The 22,262-nt window shown below is 33.3% G+C and overlaps 3 protein-coding genes across 16 annotated transcripts in view; 2 read left to right on the top strand and 1 right to left on the bottom strand.

Annotated features, from left to right (window-relative positions):
- LOC105339412 (rho GTPase-activating protein 15) overlaps nucleotides 1–8,946 on the top strand; it is a 47,192-nt gene extending 38,246 nt beyond the window's left edge. For all 14 annotated transcript variants that reach the window (XM_066074077.1, XM_066074082.1, XM_066074085.1 and 11 more), the window contains 5 exons: nucleotides 2,601–2,729; nucleotides 3,176–3,281; nucleotides 3,718–3,885; nucleotides 5,641–5,679; nucleotides 8,203–8,946. In XM_066074077.1, coding sequence (XP_065930149.1) covers nucleotides 2,601–2,729; nucleotides 3,176–3,281; nucleotides 3,718–3,885; nucleotides 5,641–5,665 — 428 coding nt within the window. In that variant the 3' untranslated portion in view covers nucleotides 5,666–5,679; nucleotides 8,203–8,946. The remainder of the gene's footprint in view (nucleotides 1–2,600; nucleotides 2,730–3,175; nucleotides 3,282–3,717; nucleotides 3,886–5,640; nucleotides 5,680–8,202) is intronic.
- Nucleotides 8,947–13,531: 4,585 nt separating this feature from the next.
- LOC105347790 (kelch-like protein 10) lies at nucleotides 13,532–18,049 on the bottom strand. Its single transcript, XM_011456997.4, has 6 exons — nucleotides 17,048–18,049; nucleotides 16,284–16,431; nucleotides 15,533–15,702; nucleotides 14,838–15,109; nucleotides 14,437–14,528; nucleotides 13,532–13,727 (listed from the first exon to the last, which is right to left on the bottom strand). The coding sequence occupies exons 1-6, from the start codon at nucleotides 17,964–17,966 to the stop codon at nucleotides 13,628–13,630; spliced, it is 1,701 nt and encodes a 566-aa protein (XP_011455299.3). The 5' UTR covers nucleotides 17,967–18,049; the 3' UTR covers nucleotides 13,532–13,627.
- Nucleotides 18,050–18,685: 636 nt separating this feature from the next.
- LOC136272110 (MAM and LDL-receptor class A domain-containing protein 1-like) lies at nucleotides 18,686–22,170 on the top strand. The gene is made up of 3 exons (XM_066073088.1): nucleotides 18,686–18,803; nucleotides 19,421–19,903; nucleotides 21,633–22,170. Exons 1-3 carry the CDS (start codon nucleotides 18,737–18,739, stop codon nucleotides 22,130–22,132), a joined length of 1,050 nt encoding a protein of 349 aa, XP_065929160.1. The 5' UTR covers nucleotides 18,686–18,736; the 3' UTR covers nucleotides 22,133–22,170.
- Nucleotides 22,171–22,262: the final 92 nt, after the last annotated feature.

Here is a 22,262-nt window from a genome sequence, read left to right as displayed (position 1 = left end):
TGTGAGCCATAGGTTTCGGATGCTGGATAAAGTTAAGTTTTTTGGAACAGGTCACATGTTTAATAGATGATAGTATACTATTTCAAACTTGCATAGTTGATTTAACTGTAATATGAATGAATCGCAGAGGTAGCTTCAGATGCCAATGCACCTGATGGGCTTGAATGCTGAATCTAAGTCATAGGTTTCGGATGCTGGATGAGGTTTAGTTTTTTGGAACAGGTCACATGTTTTATAGATGAAAGCTTGCATAGTTGATTTAACTTTATTATAAATTAAACGCAGAGGTTGCTTCAGATGCAGAGCCTGATCTCCATTAACAAGGATGCTAAAGAAATCTCCTACCTCACTCAAACCAGATCGATAGATAGATGTGTTTGTTGATAAATGATATAACATGATTCCTATGATATAGTATTGTATGATATGAAACAATATTGTTTGATATGATACAATATGATATCATATGTTATATTATAAAAAGTTATATGACACGATATGATATTGTATCAATTTTTTTGATATTTTATGATATGATATTGTATCATGATATTGTTATGTATAGTATTGTATATTATGATACAATATTGTATAATATTATATTGCATTTTTAATTTATTATTTTATCAAATGATACAATTACATAAGATATTGCAAACTATTATATTGTATCCTATGATACAATATTGTATATTCTATAATATTGTATCATACAATATTAATAATATGATATTGGTTTTAGTAATATAGAATTATATCACATGAAATTGTATTATATGATATTGTAATATTATATTATATTGTATCATACGATATTTTATGATATGATATTGGTTTATATGATATATTATCATATCACATGAAATTGTATTATATGATATTGTAATATATTATACAATATAATATCATGTTTCAATGTTATGATATATTATGTTATATGATATTGTAATATAATACTATATTGTATTATATTTCATGATATTGTATTATGTGATCAAATACAATAAGGTATAACACAATACATTGTCATATCATACGTTACAATATCATATCTCATTATTGTTTATTACGGTATTTTATTGTATTATATGATATATATTATATATATGACATGATGCAATATTTAATTTTATATCATTGAATTGATAAACATATGAACATATGATTATCATAAAAAAAATTATCAGATGATATACAATATTTTGTCAAAACAGAATCCATAAATAACCAAGATCATAAAGTATGATTTTCATATAAAATGATAAAGGTGGTCTTATGAAGGTGATGTCTCATAAGGGTGATGCTCCGTCTCGGTGAGCTTAGTAATCTATGATTACCTATGTTTATTAGATTAAGGTTCCTCCACATCTTTGGGATAAGTTTCTCAACTAGCACGAACTAGTGTATGCTTTGTAGATTCTTTATTCAAGTATATGTTTCCCTTAAAAATGACAGTTTAAAAAAGTTGCAATATTTTGAAAAAATCATAACTGTTATAAATCCTATGATAGCTTTTTGTGAAAACAGAAGTCCATGCAGGCTAATAGTTTGATGACATATTCACTGGGAAATTAGACACAACATCAGCAATACTAGTACTGAAACGGTTTGACAGTAATTTAAAGTGAAATACTGCCATAAGATATTGTATTTAGCCGCAGGATGTGGAGAACCTTAAACCATTTACTGTGGAATCATTTAAATGTTAGGGCCAATTTTCGTGGATTGTGACTTTTTTGTTCATTTGTGGGGATGTAATTTCGTGGATGCGTCGGTTACTGTTTCAGTAACAAAGATAACTCTTTCTAATATTGTTTTCGTTGAGGATTTAAATTCATGGGGGAGGGGTACCCTCGAATACCACGAAAATTGAGCCACAACGAATTCCAATGATTCCACAGTAATTGTCAGTGACTAATCTTGAAATTCTTTATATAGGCTTGATTGTAACTTTTACACATAATCTTAGTGATTTTGATGCTAGATTTTAGCAGTTAAACCCATTTAATTTCTATTGATGATAGTTAAACGTACAAAATGCATTTGTTTTGAAAGTAATGTACTGTATGTAACATGTCACATGCTTTACTTAAAAGTGTCAGTGTAAAACTCTTCCAGACTGAATGAAAAACTTTCGTTGAACAAAAATGCATGACTTAAAGTTTTTAGTCTATTATTAATATTATCAAGATGTCTTACACATGTTAACAAAGTTGGTAAAAGTGTACCTGGAATTAATTCAGTGCAATAATTAAAAGTCAATCTCTCTCTCTCTCTCTCTCTCTCTCTCTCTCTCTCTCTCTCTCTCTCTCTTGCTTGATTGATTGATTGATTGATTGATTGATCGATCGATAGTCCCACACAGAGAGATGAGTAAAAGGGAGTTCAGAAAATTAATTGCCTTATGGTTTACTCTTTCACCTTCTTACATGTATGATCACCGTATAATTAAAAAAAAAATTTAATCCATGATTTAATAAAGGAAAGATCATAGTATCTATCTTCATAAAGAATGACGTAATGATATCAATTGACGCTGTAGCTGAAGTAGGTAGATTTGGGCAGTCATTATTACACATTCTTTGATTGATTTTTTGTAGACCATTACAACTTGGAGGACGAATGCTGGGACGTTCATGTCTTGTCTGGTTCCCTTAAACTGTTCTTCCGCGAGCTCAAGGAACCTCTGTTTACATTTAATTTGTTCGACAGATTCATTCCTGCCTTAAGTGAGTTTTGTTTTCTTGTAAACAGCAATACCACAAATTTCATGTTGATCGAGTTCTCATAAAAATGTACTTTTTTTTAAAACGTCTTTTTAATTTCATGGGACTTTCTATAATTTCACACTTTGCCCGTGTTGGTACATTTCACAGTGATTATAATGAAGGAATGAATTCAATCAATTTAGCCAATCAGAAAGAGTGTTACAACCAAGAATTAAATTATTGGATGATCAATTTTTTATTTTCAATGAGTTACGAAAATTAATTTTAATTTTTGTTGCCTTGCTGTATTTTTATTTAAGTCATATAATTATAGCAGAGGAATCAGGTTAATTAGCTAACTGTCTTAATTAACCTATTTATGAATAAGAATCTATGATTCTTTTAAAGGCCATGGTTTCCAGTTGATATATATTTATAGTAAAAATTTTACTTTTATTCTGTTGTAGGTAAAGAAAAAAATAGTGACCGTTTAAAAGCAGCGAGAGAGTTGATCAAGACATTACCCAATTATAACTACGAAACGTTAAAATTTCTTCTGGCGCATCTGTGCAAGTAAGTGAATTAACTATATATTGAATGAAGCATGTGGACTCATACGCAGCTGTATTCATTTAGTCCTATCGGCAAGATCAAGATATAAAAATTGAGTTATTACATGTACCCATTTACAAATCTTGCAATAGAATTAAATTTAAATAAAAGGGTGTCAAGGAATTGCAGTGAGCAATTCACTAAAGTTGTGGAACTTGTTTATCAATTGTTGTGATATAAACGAAATCCACTCAGTTTGCAAAAGGAGGTAAATATAACCTAAAGATGGTCACCGTCCACCCATCCATCCCTCTTTTAAAGTTGTTATCTTCTGCAAGATGTGTTTCTTGCGATTTGATACAGACATTTTATAACATTTCTCGTGCTTTATAAGGAATCTATGATAATCAAGAGATTACTATTTAGTGGCTTAAAGTTGACATATTCTAATTTACAGGGTCATAGACCACAGTAAAGAGAACAGGATGCAGGTCCATAATGTGGCCATTGTTTTCGGCCCGACCTTAATCTGGCCCGAAACCGTCACACCGAACCTCGCGGCCAACATGATCTACCAGAGTCGGATAGTGGAGTACTGCCTACTGGAGTATAAAAACATATTTAGGTGAAGATTCGCGAAAAAAAAAAATCGCAAACCACTCCGTAATAACGAGTTGTACATGTATTATTCAGCAAAGAAAAAAAAACCAAACTTGAACAATATTGCTGACTCAGCATATTTTTTTTTTTCCTTCCGTTCAGCTCTTACCTACTGAGTATGGTAAGATGAGAGCCAAAAAGAAAGGGATAGAGTGATAGAATTAGATACTATCAGATGAAGATTATTCAAAGGGGTTCAAAGCAAAGTCAGTGGTTATGGTTGGGATGATAATTATTTTTTTTTTTTGGAATATATGTCTGCGAGAATGTGAAGATAGTCCAGAGTGAAAGATTGTAGAAAGATGAAAAAAAAATTTATACGAATTTTTTGGAGTACAAGGAAGTTAGGAACAAAAAATAAAGGCTGCTCAGCATTTGCCAAAATAAAAAACCAATGCTCCACTCTACAAAATACTTTCATGATCTACAAATTTTAACTGTATGTATGTATAGAGTAAAGTCTTATTAGGTTTCTTTGCGTTGATTACTGATAATTTTCAAGTGAAAGAAACCGGAAACGAATCGTAGAAGTTTAGACTTGGAAATTTCAATCAAAACTTGCACAAGCAGATTTTAAGATAGAATTTTTCATTTCTTTTGCTAGCTAGCAGTTTCAGACTTAAAAAGTGGATATATATGAATAGTTAGTTGTAGATTTAATTCATCTATTTTTTTGTTGCACATCTGTTGTGATTTGAATTTTTAAAATCAGTGCTAAAAATGTTTAGAAAATTCAAATTCTGTTGTGTTCAGTATTTTCAAATGCTTGTATTCCATTTAATAGCATTCCAGAACATTCATTGTTATAATTTGTTTGTTGTTGTAGAGGTTTATCAAATTTCTATATCGAGAAGTTATCTATTTGGTGTGTTTAAGATGCTAAATGAAATTATACATTTAATATATATTTGATAGTCCTGAAATATTATTTACAGATGTATAAAATCATGCTGTTAGTATTAGATGTTAATTCATTAACTTTTCAGATGTTTATTAATGTTATTAATAACCAGATGAGTTATATTATAGAGGACAACTTCTAACAGTTATGAAGTCAAGGAAACCTAATGTGTACCTTATATATTTGGATAATTTAAAAATGCTGTTAAACAGTTAAAGTATTATTACTTTTTAGCATTGTTGGAAACCCAAAGTCAGTCTGGAATACACTTACTAACAGTGGTCCAACTCATTGAACTTTTCTCGTTCTCATGAATAATTCATGCTTTCTTCCAGTTGGCTCCTTCACACTTTTGTGGAGCAGATCTCACTAATCCTGATAATGAATCCATCAACAAAGGCATGTTTTGATCATTCTTTCAAAAAAAAAGAAAAATTTTAGCTTTAATTTCTCATTTGTGAATTAAGAATAATGAATATTTAGTAAGAAGAAAATTTCATTGAGTTGTTCCACAGTCAATTAGTATATGCGAGACTGATTGGGGGCTTCTGATGATGTATTTTTACTTTTTAGCTGATAAAATACTTTTAACAGGCATTTAAAGTTTTGTTTTCCAAACTTTAAAATAATCACCATTATTTTAGGAAAAACAAGACAAAAACAACTAGTTACAACTAACTGTAATTACTGCTTACCTGTTCTTTAATGTTAATGAAAATTCAGCAAATTTGTCTTGATATAGCTATGGTCCTTCTATGTATATTCCTGTTTTTAATACTGTTTTTGACATAAGTAACATTTTGATGTTCTAATTTGCAGTTGTAATGGAAATAATGATTACTAGAGTTGTCACTCAAGGCAAGTTTTGAAGCATCCTAATATTAATATATACATGTTATGTATATTAAATTTAATTATTTTATTATCATATATTTGATAATGAATGTCATATTCCATTTATCCATTGGTCACAAACATAATGTATAACCGTTGAATTTTTTGTATTACTCCAAAACAAAAAAATGTAGTACTCGATTGCATGGTGAAAAGTAAATCATTTTTTTAATTCTGAACCCTATTTGACAAAAGAATTCAAGACTTCACAAAAGAAAAAATGTCAAAACTGTGTTCTTTCTTCTTTTTAACAAGATTTTTTGGGAAAAGCAAAAAATTCATACAAAAATGGAGATAGTGTTAAAAGCAAATGGGTATGCTCACAGATTATTGATTTGGAAGGAAGATGGTAGTCTTTTGAAATTGGGTCCAGTTTTCTCTTTTACAGTTAAATCTATTATAATGCATATGTTTTTCAGTTTATAACAATAATGTAAATTCTTTATTTTATGCAAGTTCTTTGTAATTTCTCAATTCCTCTGTTTTGTAACAAATTGCAAGAACACAAAATCATGCAAACCAAAATTTTGTTGCTACCAGTATTACACATAGTAAACTGGTGCCAGAAAAATAAAAGCGAGATTTTAAAATCTGCGAGGGATTTTTCGTACGATTTAAAACAGAAATTAATTCTTTGCATTTAATTTGGAATTTACAGTATACAATATTTCAAGTTTAATTATAAAGGCATCCTTTTCTTTTTTCGTAAATTTTATTATTTTTGACTTTTTGTGCTCGTTTTTTTTGCAACCATAAGATATGTTTTAGTTTGTGTAATGTATAAAGTAAACAGATAGTGCATAATACTGAAATATTCCAGCGTTTTAGCTGAGGAAATCTTTTCAATTATGTCTTTTTCTCTGAACACTGAATCAGTCTGCAGTTAAAGTTGTTGGCCATTGGGCAAAATTTATTCAAGATCAAAGGCATGCATTGAAAACAGGACACAAAATAATAAGAAACCCGGTTCTCAAAATTTCTCTATATTAAAGTGAGAATTATGGTATTAATGTTGTCTGTGAACAAACCTTTTATCAGTATGGAGGTGTTTTATTTTTCTTCAATGGCAGTGAATAATTCCTGTCTGTATTGTGTATATCATAAATCAAATGTCTTTCATTTCTCTTGTTACATATACTTTGTTAAAAGCTTACAAAAAAAAAGAGATTTCTTATCCTTGCACAGTGTACATACATTCCAAAAGATAACCATGAAAAATTCATTATTTTTTTTTTTTTTTGATAAATTAAAATATAACATGTAAATTTTTTGTACATTTGTTTAAGTAACCTCTATTGCTAAACTTGCCTTGGTAAACAGCATCACTGATTGTTAAATCTAATGAAGATATATTGTGGGTGTTAAGTGTCAATCCATGCATTTGATGATGGGTCTGTAGTGAACTAGGTGTGTATGGAATCATGCGTTGATCTAGAAGTGGGCTGAGGTCAGAACAGAGCCCTCTTCTGGAAAAAATTAAAACTTAAATTCATTTAGTGAAATTACCAAAAATAGGCCTCGAACCCCCCCCCCCCCCCCCCCCCAAAAAAAAAATAAAAAAAAATTATCCATGAACCCACTCTCCCCCCTAGGAAAAATTCCTGGATCCGCGCATTAAAATATGTCCTACAATGTATCAGAGGATTTTATCAGTCTCTACAGTAGGCGTCTTACCATACACTGGCTTGTTGGTTATTAGGGTTTGGTGTTATTTGTAGAAGGTCAATAATGTAATCTCAGTGAGATGCTTTGAGACTAAAATTGTACTCGCTGTTGTCATTTCAAGACTTGTCAACACAAAATAATAGTCTCGGCAAATCTCTGGGATAAGGTCATGTGACCACACTATTTTGAAACATTCCGCTTTGTTAGATTTAGGCCTTACCCATCTGCAGGAGACAATCTGCACTGTGCTTTTCTATTTGTTACATGTATAAATACCTGGTCATATCACACCTGGCTACAGCAACCCTCAAACATTCCATTATAGTTTAGGATTTTTTTTTGTCTGTATTTTTTTTTCAGACTTTGACTTTTATATAGTCTTTGTTTATTTGTTTATATGCATGGAAATTGTTACCTTGTTATTATGTAGCATGTTTGAAATGAACTAAATGGTGGTATATATAGGTGCCAAAGTAAAGGTCATTTTTTACATTCTATTTTAAACAAAATTCAAATTCCTTAATGAATACGCAAAAAAACTAACTAAATAGTGAAGTAATTTGTAGGCATTGCACTTCTATTTTCTGATTATCTTGACTGAAATTGTTCATTTAAAAATGAATATTTGATTTCTTTTCTCACTGAACAATTTTGTTTGGTTATATTGAGAACCATGATATTGGATAAGGAATGAAATAAATAAGATAATAATTGGCATAAAATGCTGCGCTCTGCAAGTTTGATTTTTTGTTTTACATTGATCACTTTGTTAATTTTGCAAAAAATTTAATGTTTGAACTTTGTCATGCTTTACTGCTGCAGTAATGGTGCTGTGTGGAGATTTCAAGTGTACATGTACTGCCTCTGTCTGTCTGTGTGTCCGTCGTCCATGAAGAGTTACGCCCCTTGTGTCAAAATGGCTTCATGTTTTATTATTATGGGAGTGCAAGGTGTGGTGTGTTGATACGCATGTAAAAAAAATATTTGGACGTGTTATATTTTGTATAAATGGAAAGAAGTTTTCATCTGTTCTCTGGTGTATGTTAACATTTTGCACATAAGATGGTGTTTATTACAGTTAATTTTTTTTCTGATAATAAAAAATCATTAGCAATTAATGGTTAGCGACAATGGACTGAGGTTTGAAAGAAACGAAAAATCTAAACCTATGCAAATCACTTCTGATTGATTTAGCATTTATAAATGAAATAGGTTACCGTTTAGCAGCTAAGTGTCATGTGAAGAACTCTCGAGGATAAAAAGATGACAATATTAAGACTTAATAGTGTTGGATTTTAAACGTATATTAATGTGTGTACATGTGGCATAAATGGAGATGTTATGTATTAGAATTGTGTCAAATTATGTTCAACTCAACGATTTTTTTCCCATGTTTGTATATTGTTGAAATATGAATGCATATATTATTTTTGTAAATATTTGTTACGGAAATTCTAATCAGTTTATACCAATGGTACATGTATGTACATTATCGGATTAATATGTAAGAGTTATGTGTTTCATTCCAACAAGAGAGGTATATTAATAAAATATTTAACAAATTTATTCAAAAGTCTGCCGTTCTGATTTTAAATACTCAAAGACCCAGTTCTATTGCCTTATGGTTTGTTGAAGAGAAAAATTCGTGGTGTAAAAAAAAAAGGTGCACCAACTGCGCATGCCTCGATAATGATTCTTGATTTCTGTTGGATATTGAATCCTTATTGTCTGCTTTATGGATAATTAATGAATTCGATTTCAAATTGAGTAGATTTTTTTTAAAACAAGTATATAACTAAAGTTTAAAAAGGAAAAGGTAGAATACAGTTATATATATTTGGGATGTTGATTTTAATCAACTCTCCTATGCAGTTACTCAATCGCAACTTCTCAGGCCTTTCCGGCAGGCTCTGAAAAACACCTCGAATGTATTAACATTACCGGATGTTAGAATTTTATACAAAATGGAGTCGCTTCCCATTAAAATAAGTTTCGGCTAGAAAGCCTTATAAGTCGCTTCTGTGTTATATTTTATGGTATATCATTTACTTTAATGAAGTCCAGCTTACATCTCAACAGATCGTAAAATGTGTTGTATTTATATAAAGTTTTATAAAAAGGGGGGTTGTCATGGACGCATAGGTAATACATTCAAGGTGTTTTTCCGAGCCTGCTGGAAAGGCCCGAGAAGTTGCAATTGTGCAGTTACTCTGGCAAACCGAAAGTGAAACAGTGTTTGGACCTAAGCACAAATCATCACAGCTGACAAGACGTAGATCTTGAAAATAATTGATAAATTCGGTGTACTGTATGCTGTACCATTGTTTTTCAAAAGAAAAGTATCTATAAATACCTTGAAAATAGTCAGATTTTATATAGTATGAACAATTCAATTGTTTTTTGTAGTTGCATGTATTCCTACGCTAGAGTTCAGTATAGTCCCGTTCAACCAGACGCTCGGCTGTCTCCGTAAATCTCCGACAAGCAAAGAGTCTCTCTTGGTAGTCGGAGATAAACGGAGACAGCCGAGCGTCTGGTTGAACGAGACTAGAGTTCAATATTGCTCGGATCCAGACGTGTGTACAATTTTTTGAGAAACAATTCGATTACTAATACACAGTTTAATGGAATTAATTCTATCTTAAAATATTACAAAACATGATTCATAAGGGGTTTTCTCGAAATTCTTGTCGGAGAAGTTCGAGAATTCAAATTATAAAAACGTGCATAACATATCGTTGATTTTAAAATTGATAATAATCAATAAAATCAACTCCCGACAGTAATTCAGTACTTTGATTTAAATTTAAAACTCCTCTTAAAATGAACCGTAAATACTCTCTCTCTCTCTCTCTCTCTCTCTCTCTCTCTCTCTCTCTCTCTCTCTCTCTCTCTCTCTCTCTCTCTCTCTCTCTCTCTCTCGTTTCATCATGACTTCATTACACACTTATAGCAACTCAATTAGAGAAATAGGAGTACATTAAGGTGACTCTATACACCACTTTTTGATGACGCAGTACGCAAAAAAGTAAATCTGGAAGCATGCAATTCTGGTACTGGCTGATTTAAATTGAGGCGAATTCTGTGGGGGCCGTTCTTTTGAAAAATTCTGTTTTAAATGAATAGATTGAATTTCATAATTGGAAAATTCATTACTTACAAGTAATGTGGTATGTGACACCTTCACGTTGTGTGGTGTTATTTATCGAAATAAACAATAAAATCAAGTATAATTTTTTGAATAGTTCTTTCCCATCATTGACATATTACAGCGTAGCGCAGTGGGTTGGTGGGTTCACTAAAAACCTATAGGTCATGAGTTCGAATCCCGTTGAGGACGTTAAAATTTTTAACTTTCCAAAATTTTCTTAAACGTATTTTTTGGTTGAATACTGTGAAAGGAAATTCTAAACTATTGAAAGTATTTCAATTATAATATACTTTAATCCACATTAATATCGACAGATGTTCCTTACCACCTTAAGGGGATGTAATGATACTTAGGAAATTTTCTTCAACTCAGAAATGAAAAGTCCCCAAGGTGTTTGGGCCTTGGGACTTAGGAACGATAACTCTACCTGAGGAACTTTCATACCAAATAAAATTTAAAATATTTTTTGTGTTTATTTGCAATGATTTTCATTCAAATTTTTATGTCATATTTATTAAAATACATTTTCTTATAACATCAAACAGCTTTTTCAGATGATTTGTGAACAGAGTAAGAGAATATGAAAAATTATGTTTTGGGGAATAAATAAAAAAATTGCATTAATAACATTTTTGAATGTTAAGAAGAATTTTATTTTTTTTAGATGTCTGAAGAAAATATCCATCATATGACAAAAATTTCTCTCAATTTGTTAATAGTCAACTTTTCAAAAATTATTTTACAAAAACATAAAAAAAGTAAAAAAAAAAATCTTTAAAAATACCTACAGTATCCCTATCATCATTTTAATATTTGATAAGAATATGTTTTGTGGTCTTCTATTAAAAATTGGAATAAACTGTGGGTGTATAGTGCCACCTTAATAAATGTTACACCAGATCCCCTTTTGATGAACATCGCCATTACCTAACGCAAATAGAAAAGGATTCAATTGGAACCGAGTTCTCACTTTCTAAGCAAACAATTTCATCGGTGAATTTAAAACTTCCGTTCCTAACAAGATGGTCTCCGGGGTGTGTAGTAACGATCAGACCGTGCATCGGAAATATCCCGGCGTGTACCAAAACCACTCGCCGCGAAATCCAAGACGGCAAACGAGTGACTCGAGAACTTTGTAAACATCTTCAACTATCTTGCCTTTTTTTGTCGATTACATGTACAAAGGAAGAAGGGGAGTGGGACATTGGTATTGGGTCAATTAAGCATGATGACGGACGGCTAAAATCATCGTGACAAGCCTTTTAAGCGTTGCGGGTACAGCTGTAAAGTCTCTCTCTGCCGTTACTTTTTTGAGATGAGAACGTGTGACCGACGCCATGTTTGGGCGCTATTTCTTATTCTGGAATTCTGCTTCTCCTTTTTATTCAGAAGTCACAGTTGCTTCAAAGTGGAAGAAATGATATTGCGACCCAAACGCCAGCAATACTCGTCGTCCGAAACTTGTTCATTGAATCTCGTCGGTCTTTCTCTTTCTCACCATGGATGCCAACCGAAAGTTGTTACGGCGACTGCGTGTCGAGGCACGTGCCACTCACGTGCGGTGCCAGAATGGCGCTACGAGGACCAAGCTGTGCGTCTGGTTAATTACTGCACATGCTGTGAACCCATGAGGTCGCTTAAACGGAGCGTAACGCTGACTTGTCCAAATACTTCCAGAGGATTTCGTGTTTTCCCAGTGGCAATCCCCGTGCAATGTGCGTGCAGACCGTGCTCTGATGGAAACCCGGAAGCGGAGCAACCCTACGACTATTAGAATCTTTCAAGTGTGTGAGCATGACGTGCAGTGCTGGCTGAGAGACGCCCGCTTAAAGTAACAAATCCCTTATAACATTTTAAAAACTGTTAAATTTTTTTCGAGGGGAAATGGGGGTGGGGTATTTATTGCTGTGTCAACCAAATTAATTTGAATACAAGAAATTTTAATTCATATAAATGTAAAAAGTATTTATTTGAAACGTATGATGAAATTTGTGATTTATATAATCAACTTTAAAGAGGAAAAACAGCTTTCAAAATTGTTGTTATTTTTCTTGAAACATGTTTTCTCCTTCTACATTCTTTTCCTTTATATATTCACCGGTAAATGGTTCTCGAAATCTTGGTTTCATCATTAAACAGTAGAGTTGTGCATTCCATGTATTGATTTATCACATTTTATGTAACATAAATCGACGAAGAGTATAAAAATAAGCATGCTTCATGTTCGTCCTTGGTGATTAAAAAGTCTTTACCTTTGACCTTTTTACCTACATGTAAAACTGACCTATGATTTTGAGCATTCTTTGAACAAAATATATTTACATTTTCCAGTGTTTTTGCCTGTGATAACACTACGTACTGATTTTGTACTATACATTCCAATAAATTCAAATGACGTATAACTGCGGTACATGCGGAGTTTGCATATTTATATTTTAAATATTTAATCGTACAATTGCTGAGAATTATGTAAATATAAGTAATAAGGAATCATTCTTTGAATATTATGAGCTGATAATTTCGGTCGGGGTGTGACCACATCTATCATAAGGGCTTTATTGGATTTGATCACGCCCAACCGAAATTATCACCTCATAATACTTAAAGAATGATTCCTTATTCCTTAAATAAAATCTTTACCTCATATATCTGAAAAGATCAGGACATTGTTCGTGTTATTGACTGGCCTACACAAATTGTTGCACGACTTACTAATGCAATCCGTATGAAGTTGGAGTAACTTACCATATGTGGAAGAATTTGCTATTCCTTCTATGTGACGTACTGATCGATAATAACGATATAGTTTACACATTTTTACTCACTTGAGATGGATAGTACAAGTTAGAAAATTTTAGTATTTTCTGCAGTGCTCGATTCCTTCATACTCACAAAAACCCAGAAAATGTAGAAAATATTATTGATTTATATTAATATTAATTCTAGTGTGTTTTATTGATTGTAATACACATGTACATGTACAAAACAAGACAACTGCAATTACCTTTTTTCCATTTTATTTTCATTTTTACATAGAATTACGACACTACCTTTCTTTTCTATTTCTTTTTTTTTCAACAGTGTGATTTTTCGATTCTATCGTCTCTGATATGCATAGTATTCTACATTCGGCAAATCTTTGACTACGCATGCGCTGAGTGCACTTCTGTATACAATCATATCAGATGCGTCGAACCTGAAAATGGAATAACGTTGCGTGTACCATAAAGTGGCCCAGTAAACTTGAGAAACTTGGATTTTATCACACGCTGATTGGAATTTCTAAAAATGTAACGCACGACTGTTTACAACTTATTATTTAATTTAATTTAATTTTAGTGTGATGTAGAAAATGAAAATTAATAAAAACTACGTTATTTTTCTGGCATTGTCGGAACAGCCATGGCTTGCTGAGAAGTTTTAATCATCTACATGTTACTTAGAATAAGCAATATAAAACAGTCATTATAGATAAGTTAAAATAATATGAGCTGCAATTTTAATGTTGAATTTTTCTTGAACGAAAATGTTATTTTCTTTTAAATGATAAAAATTATCATGGTTTTTTGAAATTTCTGTTAGCCATGTTTTTGTGGAATAAGCCATGAAGAAGCCTTAATTGGAGCAAAATTGAATTATTGTCGTTCTGTACAAAAATTGATCTGCTACGAATTCGTTATAGAGGAGAAATCTTTTTTCTGAGAAAAAAAATCCATATTTTTTTTCAATTCTTATTTATAATAAAAGTTTAAGTTACATGCAGACTTATCATACCAGCAGGTTTATGTAGCAAAATGAAATTCTAAAAACTGCAACCCATATTGCTTCAAGTTTTTATAAGTTTGAAGATATCTGCTAGCTGTTTTTACCACTAGTCCTCTTTAATAAAATGCTTTAAGACATACCATTCATCGCAGACCGGATCATAGCACTCCACAGCACATATGGTTGTTACTCCGTTGAAACCGCCCATTGCAAATATCATCCCGTCCATCACCTGTAAGGTAGGTAGAAAATGTATCGTTTGGCTTCCAATTCATAACGAAGTTTTTCTATTTTTCTTCGGATAAAATATATAACCTCAAAATTTTGGTCGAAAAATTGTTGAGGTCTGCTTAATCATCGATGTATTCCAAAATTTCGCGGGAAACATTTAAAATCACCCAAAGGTTCCAACAAAATCACATTGATTAAATTCAATGAAGTTGATTTGAATGGGAGATAAATCAATTTTAAAACCTTTCCTCCCCATGCCCTGAAAAATTGAAATTGCAACAACAACAAAACGGCAACCAGAGATACGCACCATGACAGCAAAATTGCTCCTTGGGCTACAGAACTCGGCGATAGGTCTCCACTGATTGGTTCTAGGACAATACTTCTCAGCCGAGTTCATCCGGGCAACACCGTTAAACCCGCCTAAGGCGTAGATCTCGCCCTCATAGGCGACAACGCCTAGTCCGCTCCGACTGCTGTTCATCGGCGGTATGAACGTCCACTGGTTGGTCTCCGGGTCATAAACCTCGCCGCTGTTCAAGCACTCGCCTCCATTGAATCCGCCACAGACATACAATTTCCCTGATGAATTATATGATTAAATAAATACATTTAATTTTCCAGGTTTACATTTTTTACTCCGTAACAAAATCAACAGTAGTTAGCCGGTTTTATGCGGGATATTGGTACTAGTAAATCAAACAACCAAGCAAATTCTAAGTATAAGGTTATTCCTCCCTCTTGAAAAGCGTAAATGTATACTAGTAATATAGTTTATAAAATTAATGCATGCTTTTTTGGTAATTCTCTCTCTCTCTCTCTCTCTCTCTCTCTCTCTCTCTCTCTCCATTTTAAACAACCTGAGTGATAAATACTGTTTATAAAATTATAATGCATGCTTTTTTTGGTAATTTTCTCTCTCTCTCTCTCTCTCTCTCTCTCTCTCTCTCTCTCTCTCTCTCTCTCTCTCTCTCTCCACATCGTGGATACAGAATTAGCTTATACCGTTGACTGAGGTGGCGCCAGCATCGCTTCTCTCCAGAATCATCGGTTCTATGAAGCTCCACTGGTTTTTGGCGGGGACATATCGCTCCGCGCTGTTCAGCCTGTAACGACCGCTAAATCCGCCGAGAGCGTAAACATAGTCCCCTAATACGGCTGTACTCACGTAACACCTGGTGGGAAAATCAAAAATATTAAAAAACAATATCTTACAATAATTGATACACGACATTTGGTTTTATAAAGAACATACTTTTGGAAAACGAAAGCAAAGCTAAGTGCATGTATTCTTGAAATAAACAATTATAATTTCTATCGATTTTTTAATCATCTTTCATACTACATGTATAATTATAATTTGGACTATTATTCCTATTATTTGGATTAACAATTTAAACTTCTGTAGATCATTAACTTGTTACACATTTAACATTGTCACAAAGGGATTTAATGTGGCGTCAAGCACATGTTTTTGAAACAAGGAACCATTATTCTCTATAAACCTACAACAATATACTGTATTTTAAACGTATTATATTTGGCATGTACGATATTTGGCGGAAATTAGTTATTGAAGAAGTTGGCGTTGGAGTATTCCTGAATATTACTATTCTTATACATAGATGCATGACATTTAGCAATGTACTTGATTTAGCGGAAGCCGCATTCCGCCAAAAGCGTTAAATAAAATACACAGCCAAATGTAGTACATTTACAGTATATGTCATTAGTACAATGTATCAAAGATGGTTACCGTTTTGAGTTCATTGGTGCCACTTCGGTCCATTCCTTGGTTTTTGGGTCAAAGCATCGCACACTGCTGAAGTATTCCACGCCATCAAAACCTCCTATGACGTAGATCAGCTGATTCAACGTCACCATTCCATGATACGCTCTTGGAACTGAAAAAGTTTTGATTAAAAAACAATATATGAGCTGCAATTTTCACGTTGGACATTTTAATTTTATTGTGTAAATGTAACTCTTTACTAAAATAATTTCAAAAATTTTATGGATCTTTTTTTTTTTTTTTTTAGAAAACCTAATAGATACCATGATTAAAGCAGAATTACATTATTTTCATCATGTACAAAAATTGGTTTTCGATATATATTTCTTAGTAAATTTATTTTTTCTAATACAATTAAGTGATTTTAATTGATCTTATACATATTGGAGGTTTAGATTACATGCAGAATTATCATGATAGCATTTTTTGGCAGCAAAATTATATTTTAAAAAAAATACAGCTTTAAGAGTACCGGTGTATCTAGAATATATCAGATTTCTATTTTGAAATGTATAAATATATTTACTAAACAAAAATTATGTTAAAGCATATATCAGGTATCAGGCTCCAAGGCCATAGAAAGTAAACTTAAGTTTGACCTCATTCCTATTTTACTGCATGCTATTATATAATCTATTTCTAAAAGTCAGAAATACAGCTGAGATCGAGGAGTTGTATGACCATGGGCCTGATTGTTCACCACAACCCCGACCCCTCAAGACACAGACCTTTATCGGCAACATCGCAGATCGTCCAGCGGTCTGCGCGAGTATCGTAAGTCTCCACGATATTCGTAGGAGATGAACGACTCCATCCCCCGATCACGAACAAAATCTCGTGCGGCAGGCGAGGTTTCGCCAAAGGAAAACTGCCATCACTGGTTTTATCTTCCGACATCTCTAGATCGTACAGATGTTTCAGTGTTTCAATGATTATTGGCTTACAAGAGTCGTTATCCTTAACATATGAATGATCTTTGATCTTTTCTACGAAATATTTGATCGGTACAAGACCGAGACGTACAGTTTTCAACAGGCAAGCGACATGTTCTTTCCTCACATCGGGGTCGAAATCGATCCATCTCAAGATTGCATTAAAGACTAAATCTTCATTTCTTACATTCAACCTGTCATCAATCAGGATGTCACAAACTTCCTCAATGCCTAGCTGGACGAATTCGTCGCTAATTTCGCTCACTTCTGCAAAGTTGACCATAAGAAATCGATAGGCAGCCTTTTCTAAGTTTGAACAACCGTACGTTTTTGCAATTCGACGAACACCGATACAGTTCGGCGCAGTCAGATGAGATTCAAGAAAACTACAGCACAGTTTCATGAGGCCTAAAACGTGAAACTGATCGGCGACCGGTAGCAGACGTTCAATGTTATCTGACGTCACAGCGGCATCCGCGATGTAAGCAAAATCGATTATGAGACCCATGATGTCGGCCGAAACCCCCGGTATCACCACTTTCTGTGTATTTTTGTCGACTTCTGTCGTAAAAAGGGTCCTGAAGTAGGGACTACATGCCGACATGATGTTTCGGTGAATCGGAAACTCCGTGTTTTCCACCTTGATGACGGCATCACACAGCTGCTTGTTATTACGTAATTCCAACAGAATGTTGCTTGCTTCCATACTCGACATCTTTAGCACAAACCACTTTGAAAACTTTCAGTTCTCTTTGCTAGATACACAAGAATTTTAATTAGCTACCGACGTCACAATGGACGTTGCGTAACAGGCGATGACGTCACAATAAATAACGTAATAGAAAAAGAACAGTATACATCATTACATGATAAAATAATATTTTTGTTGATTCTTGTTTGACTCAAGATCAATGCCATAGTTTTGATTATTTGAATATATATTAATGGATTTCTTTTTTTCTTTGCATACAGTTACTTCTCCATATTCTACAGATTTTCATTTTAAAAACACAATATACGTGTAATCTAAATGTTAGAATTGTAGTTTAAAAACAAAACGCTTCCTAAATAGCCGATTTTATACATGTATAATTATGTTAAATCAAATGTAAGTTATGCATCTATTTATATGCAATTATAATGGTCAGATGGTCATACGATTAAGAGAACAATATTGTTTGAAGAAAATACGACCCGGTGCGATTGTTAACAGATATATACATGTACTTTAAAATACAGTACCAGGCATATCAATTTTAAATGTTATGATGTGTTAAAAAAAATCGATGCTTGAATTGATTGAAAAAAAAAAACAGTACACCTAGCCAACATACATACTGTCATACATGTATCTTACCCCCCCCCCCCCCCTTTTTTTTTTAATGGACATATAGCATGCATCACGCAACCATTGTTTATTTCAGTTGCCGCACCTGTCACGTGTCACGTGACTTGTGTCCATCTAACGAATACTCTAAGGAACGGATGTGTATAGTGATGAAAAGGTGTATTCTTTTGGTTATTACGGTTTTAATTCTAAAAACAGACGCTGGTAAATATGAAAATGAGTTAAATCATGCATATATCAAATAAGTATTTTTTTTTTTAAATGCCATCACTTAGGATTAAAACAACATGAGTTTTTTTTTTAAAGCGTGTTAATTTGATAATTCTGTATGTAACTTACAACTTCGTAATGAAGAAGATACAACTGAATCCTTTAAAAACTTTAAGAAAGATTTCTTTACAAAGGAGTATCAAAGCAATTATGTACAGCTAGGCCTTTTTCCACAAAAACAAGACAAATAAAAGTTTATAAACCAATAATTTGTGTTTTGTCATTTTAATAATTTACAACTTCAACTACATTAAAAATATCCAACATGAAATTAACAACTTATATTGTTTTAAGTTTAATTATTTCATTTTAGCACAAAACTTTGATGATTTTTCTTGACATTCAAATCAAATAATATTCGATCTTTGAATGCTGCTAACACTAGTGTCACTTAACAAATGAATGGTTTTTGACGGGTGTTTCATGGGGATGTATCATAAAAGAGACTTATTGAGAGAGAGAGAGAGAGAGAGAGAGAGAGAGAGAGAGAATGAGAGAATGAGAGAGAGATTAAGTTATTAAAAATGTAGTAAAATATAATTTTTCTTCAGGTTTAACTAATTTTGAAACATCTTCAAGAGACTGGTTCAATGATCTCTTTCGAGACGACCTCGACTGGAAACTACACCGTGGTCAGGTAACAAACAGACATGGGAGAGGAAACTACCTATATCTAACCACTTCAACAAGCAATGGCAAATCCGCCATTCTAGAAAGTAGAATTCTCCGAACTCCCAAACGAGGTTCTTGTGTCTCGTTTTGGTATCGGATATCCGGTAAAAATCCAGGCGAATTGAAACTGAAGAGGATGGAAATGACAGGAACGAAAATTAGGACGAGGAAGTTATGGTTGCGGAAAGGAGACCAAGGAAGGGCGTGGAATTTCGCAAGGGTATCTATTCCGCCCAACCCCCACACACGGTATTATCAGATAATAATGGAGTCCAAACTTGGTTCTGGAAGAGGCGGAGTTGTTGCATTGGACGATATAGATCTTGATGCCAATCCATGCAGTAACTCGCTAGAAAACGGAGGTAATCAAATTCAAATTTATTGTCCATAAAATATTTATAATGTCGATCGCTGTTTTTTTTATAACTTTTAAATCGTGCGATTCTATGACATCTTGTGTTAAACCACAATAATCAAATATTTTTCATTGTATCATTGCTGCGATGGTTTTGCATTGATGACCTTTGTGTTTTTATTTCTGATACACCATGGTTTAGCTGTGACTTTAGCTTGACTTCAGATTCGGAAGTGGTCGAATTTTGGGCGTTTTCAGCAGCAGTCTCCAACATTTGTAAAACATCTCCTATATCAAAATCAACGTCCATGTCGAGTTCATTCTTCATTTCCGGTAATTCACTTATTTGGGAAAGAGTTAAAGAATCAAACGAATCTTCCATAAATATTTGATTTTCTACAGATTCCGCACATTGGGACAACAAAAAATCCATGCCGTCCTCCATAATTAACTGTCTGCAAACTGAATTTTGTTCTCGTGGTTTCCAGATTCGTAATTTGAATACGCAATGATACAAAACATTTAGAGTAACCTTTGAACTCGTGCATCTTCCGATACCAGTCTCGGGGGCTCCGCCCCCTCGACCGGTATCGGAAGATACACTCGTTCAAGGGTACTCTAAATATTACTTATTCATAAAGCCTAATTCAACAAGCATTCTGAGAGTATTGCAAAAACAATACACGTCCCCTACCGGTTTGTATTATTCTACGAAAGCTTCCAAGCACACAACTCTTTCAGAACTATTGTAAACGAGATGTCATGCTTTAACCAGAGATAAAAGGACAGACTCTGAGGAAATTCAAACTATAACGTTATAGTTGATATAGAAGTTAAATACAAAGTCGGTAAAATAATACTCTTTATTCTATCTCATGTAATTTCTCCAAGTCCATTAGGTATTCGCCGGTAAAAATTTGTGAAAACGATGCACTGTTAAGCACAATATCATTTCTTACCGTCTTCTGCACCCCGAATCAAACCAAACAGTTAAACAGCCGAACCCGATAACTGTCATGTTGTAAATTTTGAATTTACTGGGTGGGTGTAAATACAAAAGTTGTCATGTTGTAAATTTTGTATTTACACCCACCCAGTAAATTCAAAATTTACAACATGACACAACGAACCCGATTGTAATAATACAAAAAAAACCTGCCGATTAAATTTACAACACAATGTATGACACTATTTTACAGAATTTATTTGTTTGTTAGAAATGATAAAAGGAATGGTACAAGTAACGCACGATATTATTTCTAACTACACAGTGACCTCGTTTATTCAATACACACCGAACCCGATAACGAACCCGAACATTAAAAAATTGGAATATAAACAATTAATTTTCTCGAAAATATGTCAATCAAACGCTATAAAAGTGTAAACTTGATCTGTAGTTTGACATTTTGAAGCTGTTCAGTAAGTTTCATATTATTCCTCAAATGCATAAAGAAAAAAAGTGTGGAAAACTGAAGTGGGACAGACAGACAGACAGACAGACGGACGGACGGACGGACTGACAGACACAGAGGAAAGCTATAGTACCCTCCGGTGAAACCAGTAGGGGACTAATTACCGGTATAAACCTGTAATTCTGTAAAGGTTCATGTTGAATAGTTAAAAAAAAGATTACTAAAATATGAAGTCTGTTGGATTTTTTAACGTTTCAAATGAACGTAAATTGTCATAATTATATCAATAAACGATTCATAACATATTCATTGTTTTTTAAGGATTTGTGGTAGACTTCGAAACTAAAGTTACAGCAATGAAAAACAAAAGATATGGCGACCACTTTGACTGGGTTATTACTAAAAGCAGGGCACCAAATTCAGGCACAGGACCTGCTCGTGACGTCACATCTGGCATCGGCCATTATCTACACCTCAGTACCAAAGGCAAAACCCCCGGTCAGAGAGCAAGTTATAGCAGCAATCCTGTACGCGGAAGTACTAACGGCGCCTGTCTCTCATTTTATTACTATATGCACGGAGAAGGAGTCGGGAAATTAACTGTTTCGATTTTGCGTAGGAGCGGCTGGGTATCCGCCGCTAAATCGGTCTGGAGTAAGACCGGAAGCGTTGATGGCGGTTGGCATTTGGCGAGGATTTCCCTCCCAATCAGTCTTACAATGCAGAGGTACGACGTAATGTTCACGGGAACCGTTGGGAAGGGCGCTTCAGGGGACATAGCGCTCGACGATATAACTCTGATTAACACTGGTATTTGTTAATATGTTCTTTATTAAATAAGAAATGAAACATGATAAAAGTTCTGTCTAAAGACAACTGAGATCTACAAGGTATTCTGGAATATATTTTTATTAAATAAAAAGACGATAATTATGTACATCATTGCGATTC

Source organism: Magallana gigas, chromosome 10 (genome assembly GCF_963853765.1).
Source record: "Magallana gigas chromosome 10, xbMagGiga1.1, whole genome shotgun sequence".
In the NCBI taxonomy this organism is placed as follows: Eukaryota; Metazoa; Mollusca; class Bivalvia; order Ostreida; family Ostreidae; genus Magallana; species Magallana gigas.
The sequence above is the reverse complement of the archived record's forward strand: the minus strand, read 5'-3'. Positions and strand labels throughout refer to the sequence as shown.

Coding starts and splice junctions, on each gene's coding strand:
- LOC105347790 (XM_011456997.4), bottom strand. CDS start 17,966: ATGTCGAGTATGGAAGCAAGCAACATTCTGTTGGAATTACGTAATAAC. Junction 15,703..16,283: donor GCACCAATGAACTCAAAACG/GTAACCATCTTT, acceptor TTTTCCCACCAG/GTGTTACGTGAGTACAGCCG. Junction 13,728..14,436: donor GATCCGGTCTGCGATGAATG/GTATGTCTTAAA, acceptor TTCCATTTTCAG/GTTCGACGCATCTGATATGA.
- LOC136272110 (XM_066073088.1), top strand. CDS start 18,737: ATGTGTATAGTGATGAAAAGGTGTATTCTTTTGGTTATTACGGTTTTA. Junction 18,804..19,420: donor AATTCTAAAAACAGACGCTG/GTAAATATGAAA, acceptor ATTTTTCTTCAG/GTTTAACTAATTTTGAAACA. Junction 19,904..21,632: donor TAACTCGCTAGAAAACGGAG/GTAATCAAATTC, acceptor TTGTTTTTTAAG/GATTTGTGGTAGACTTCGAA.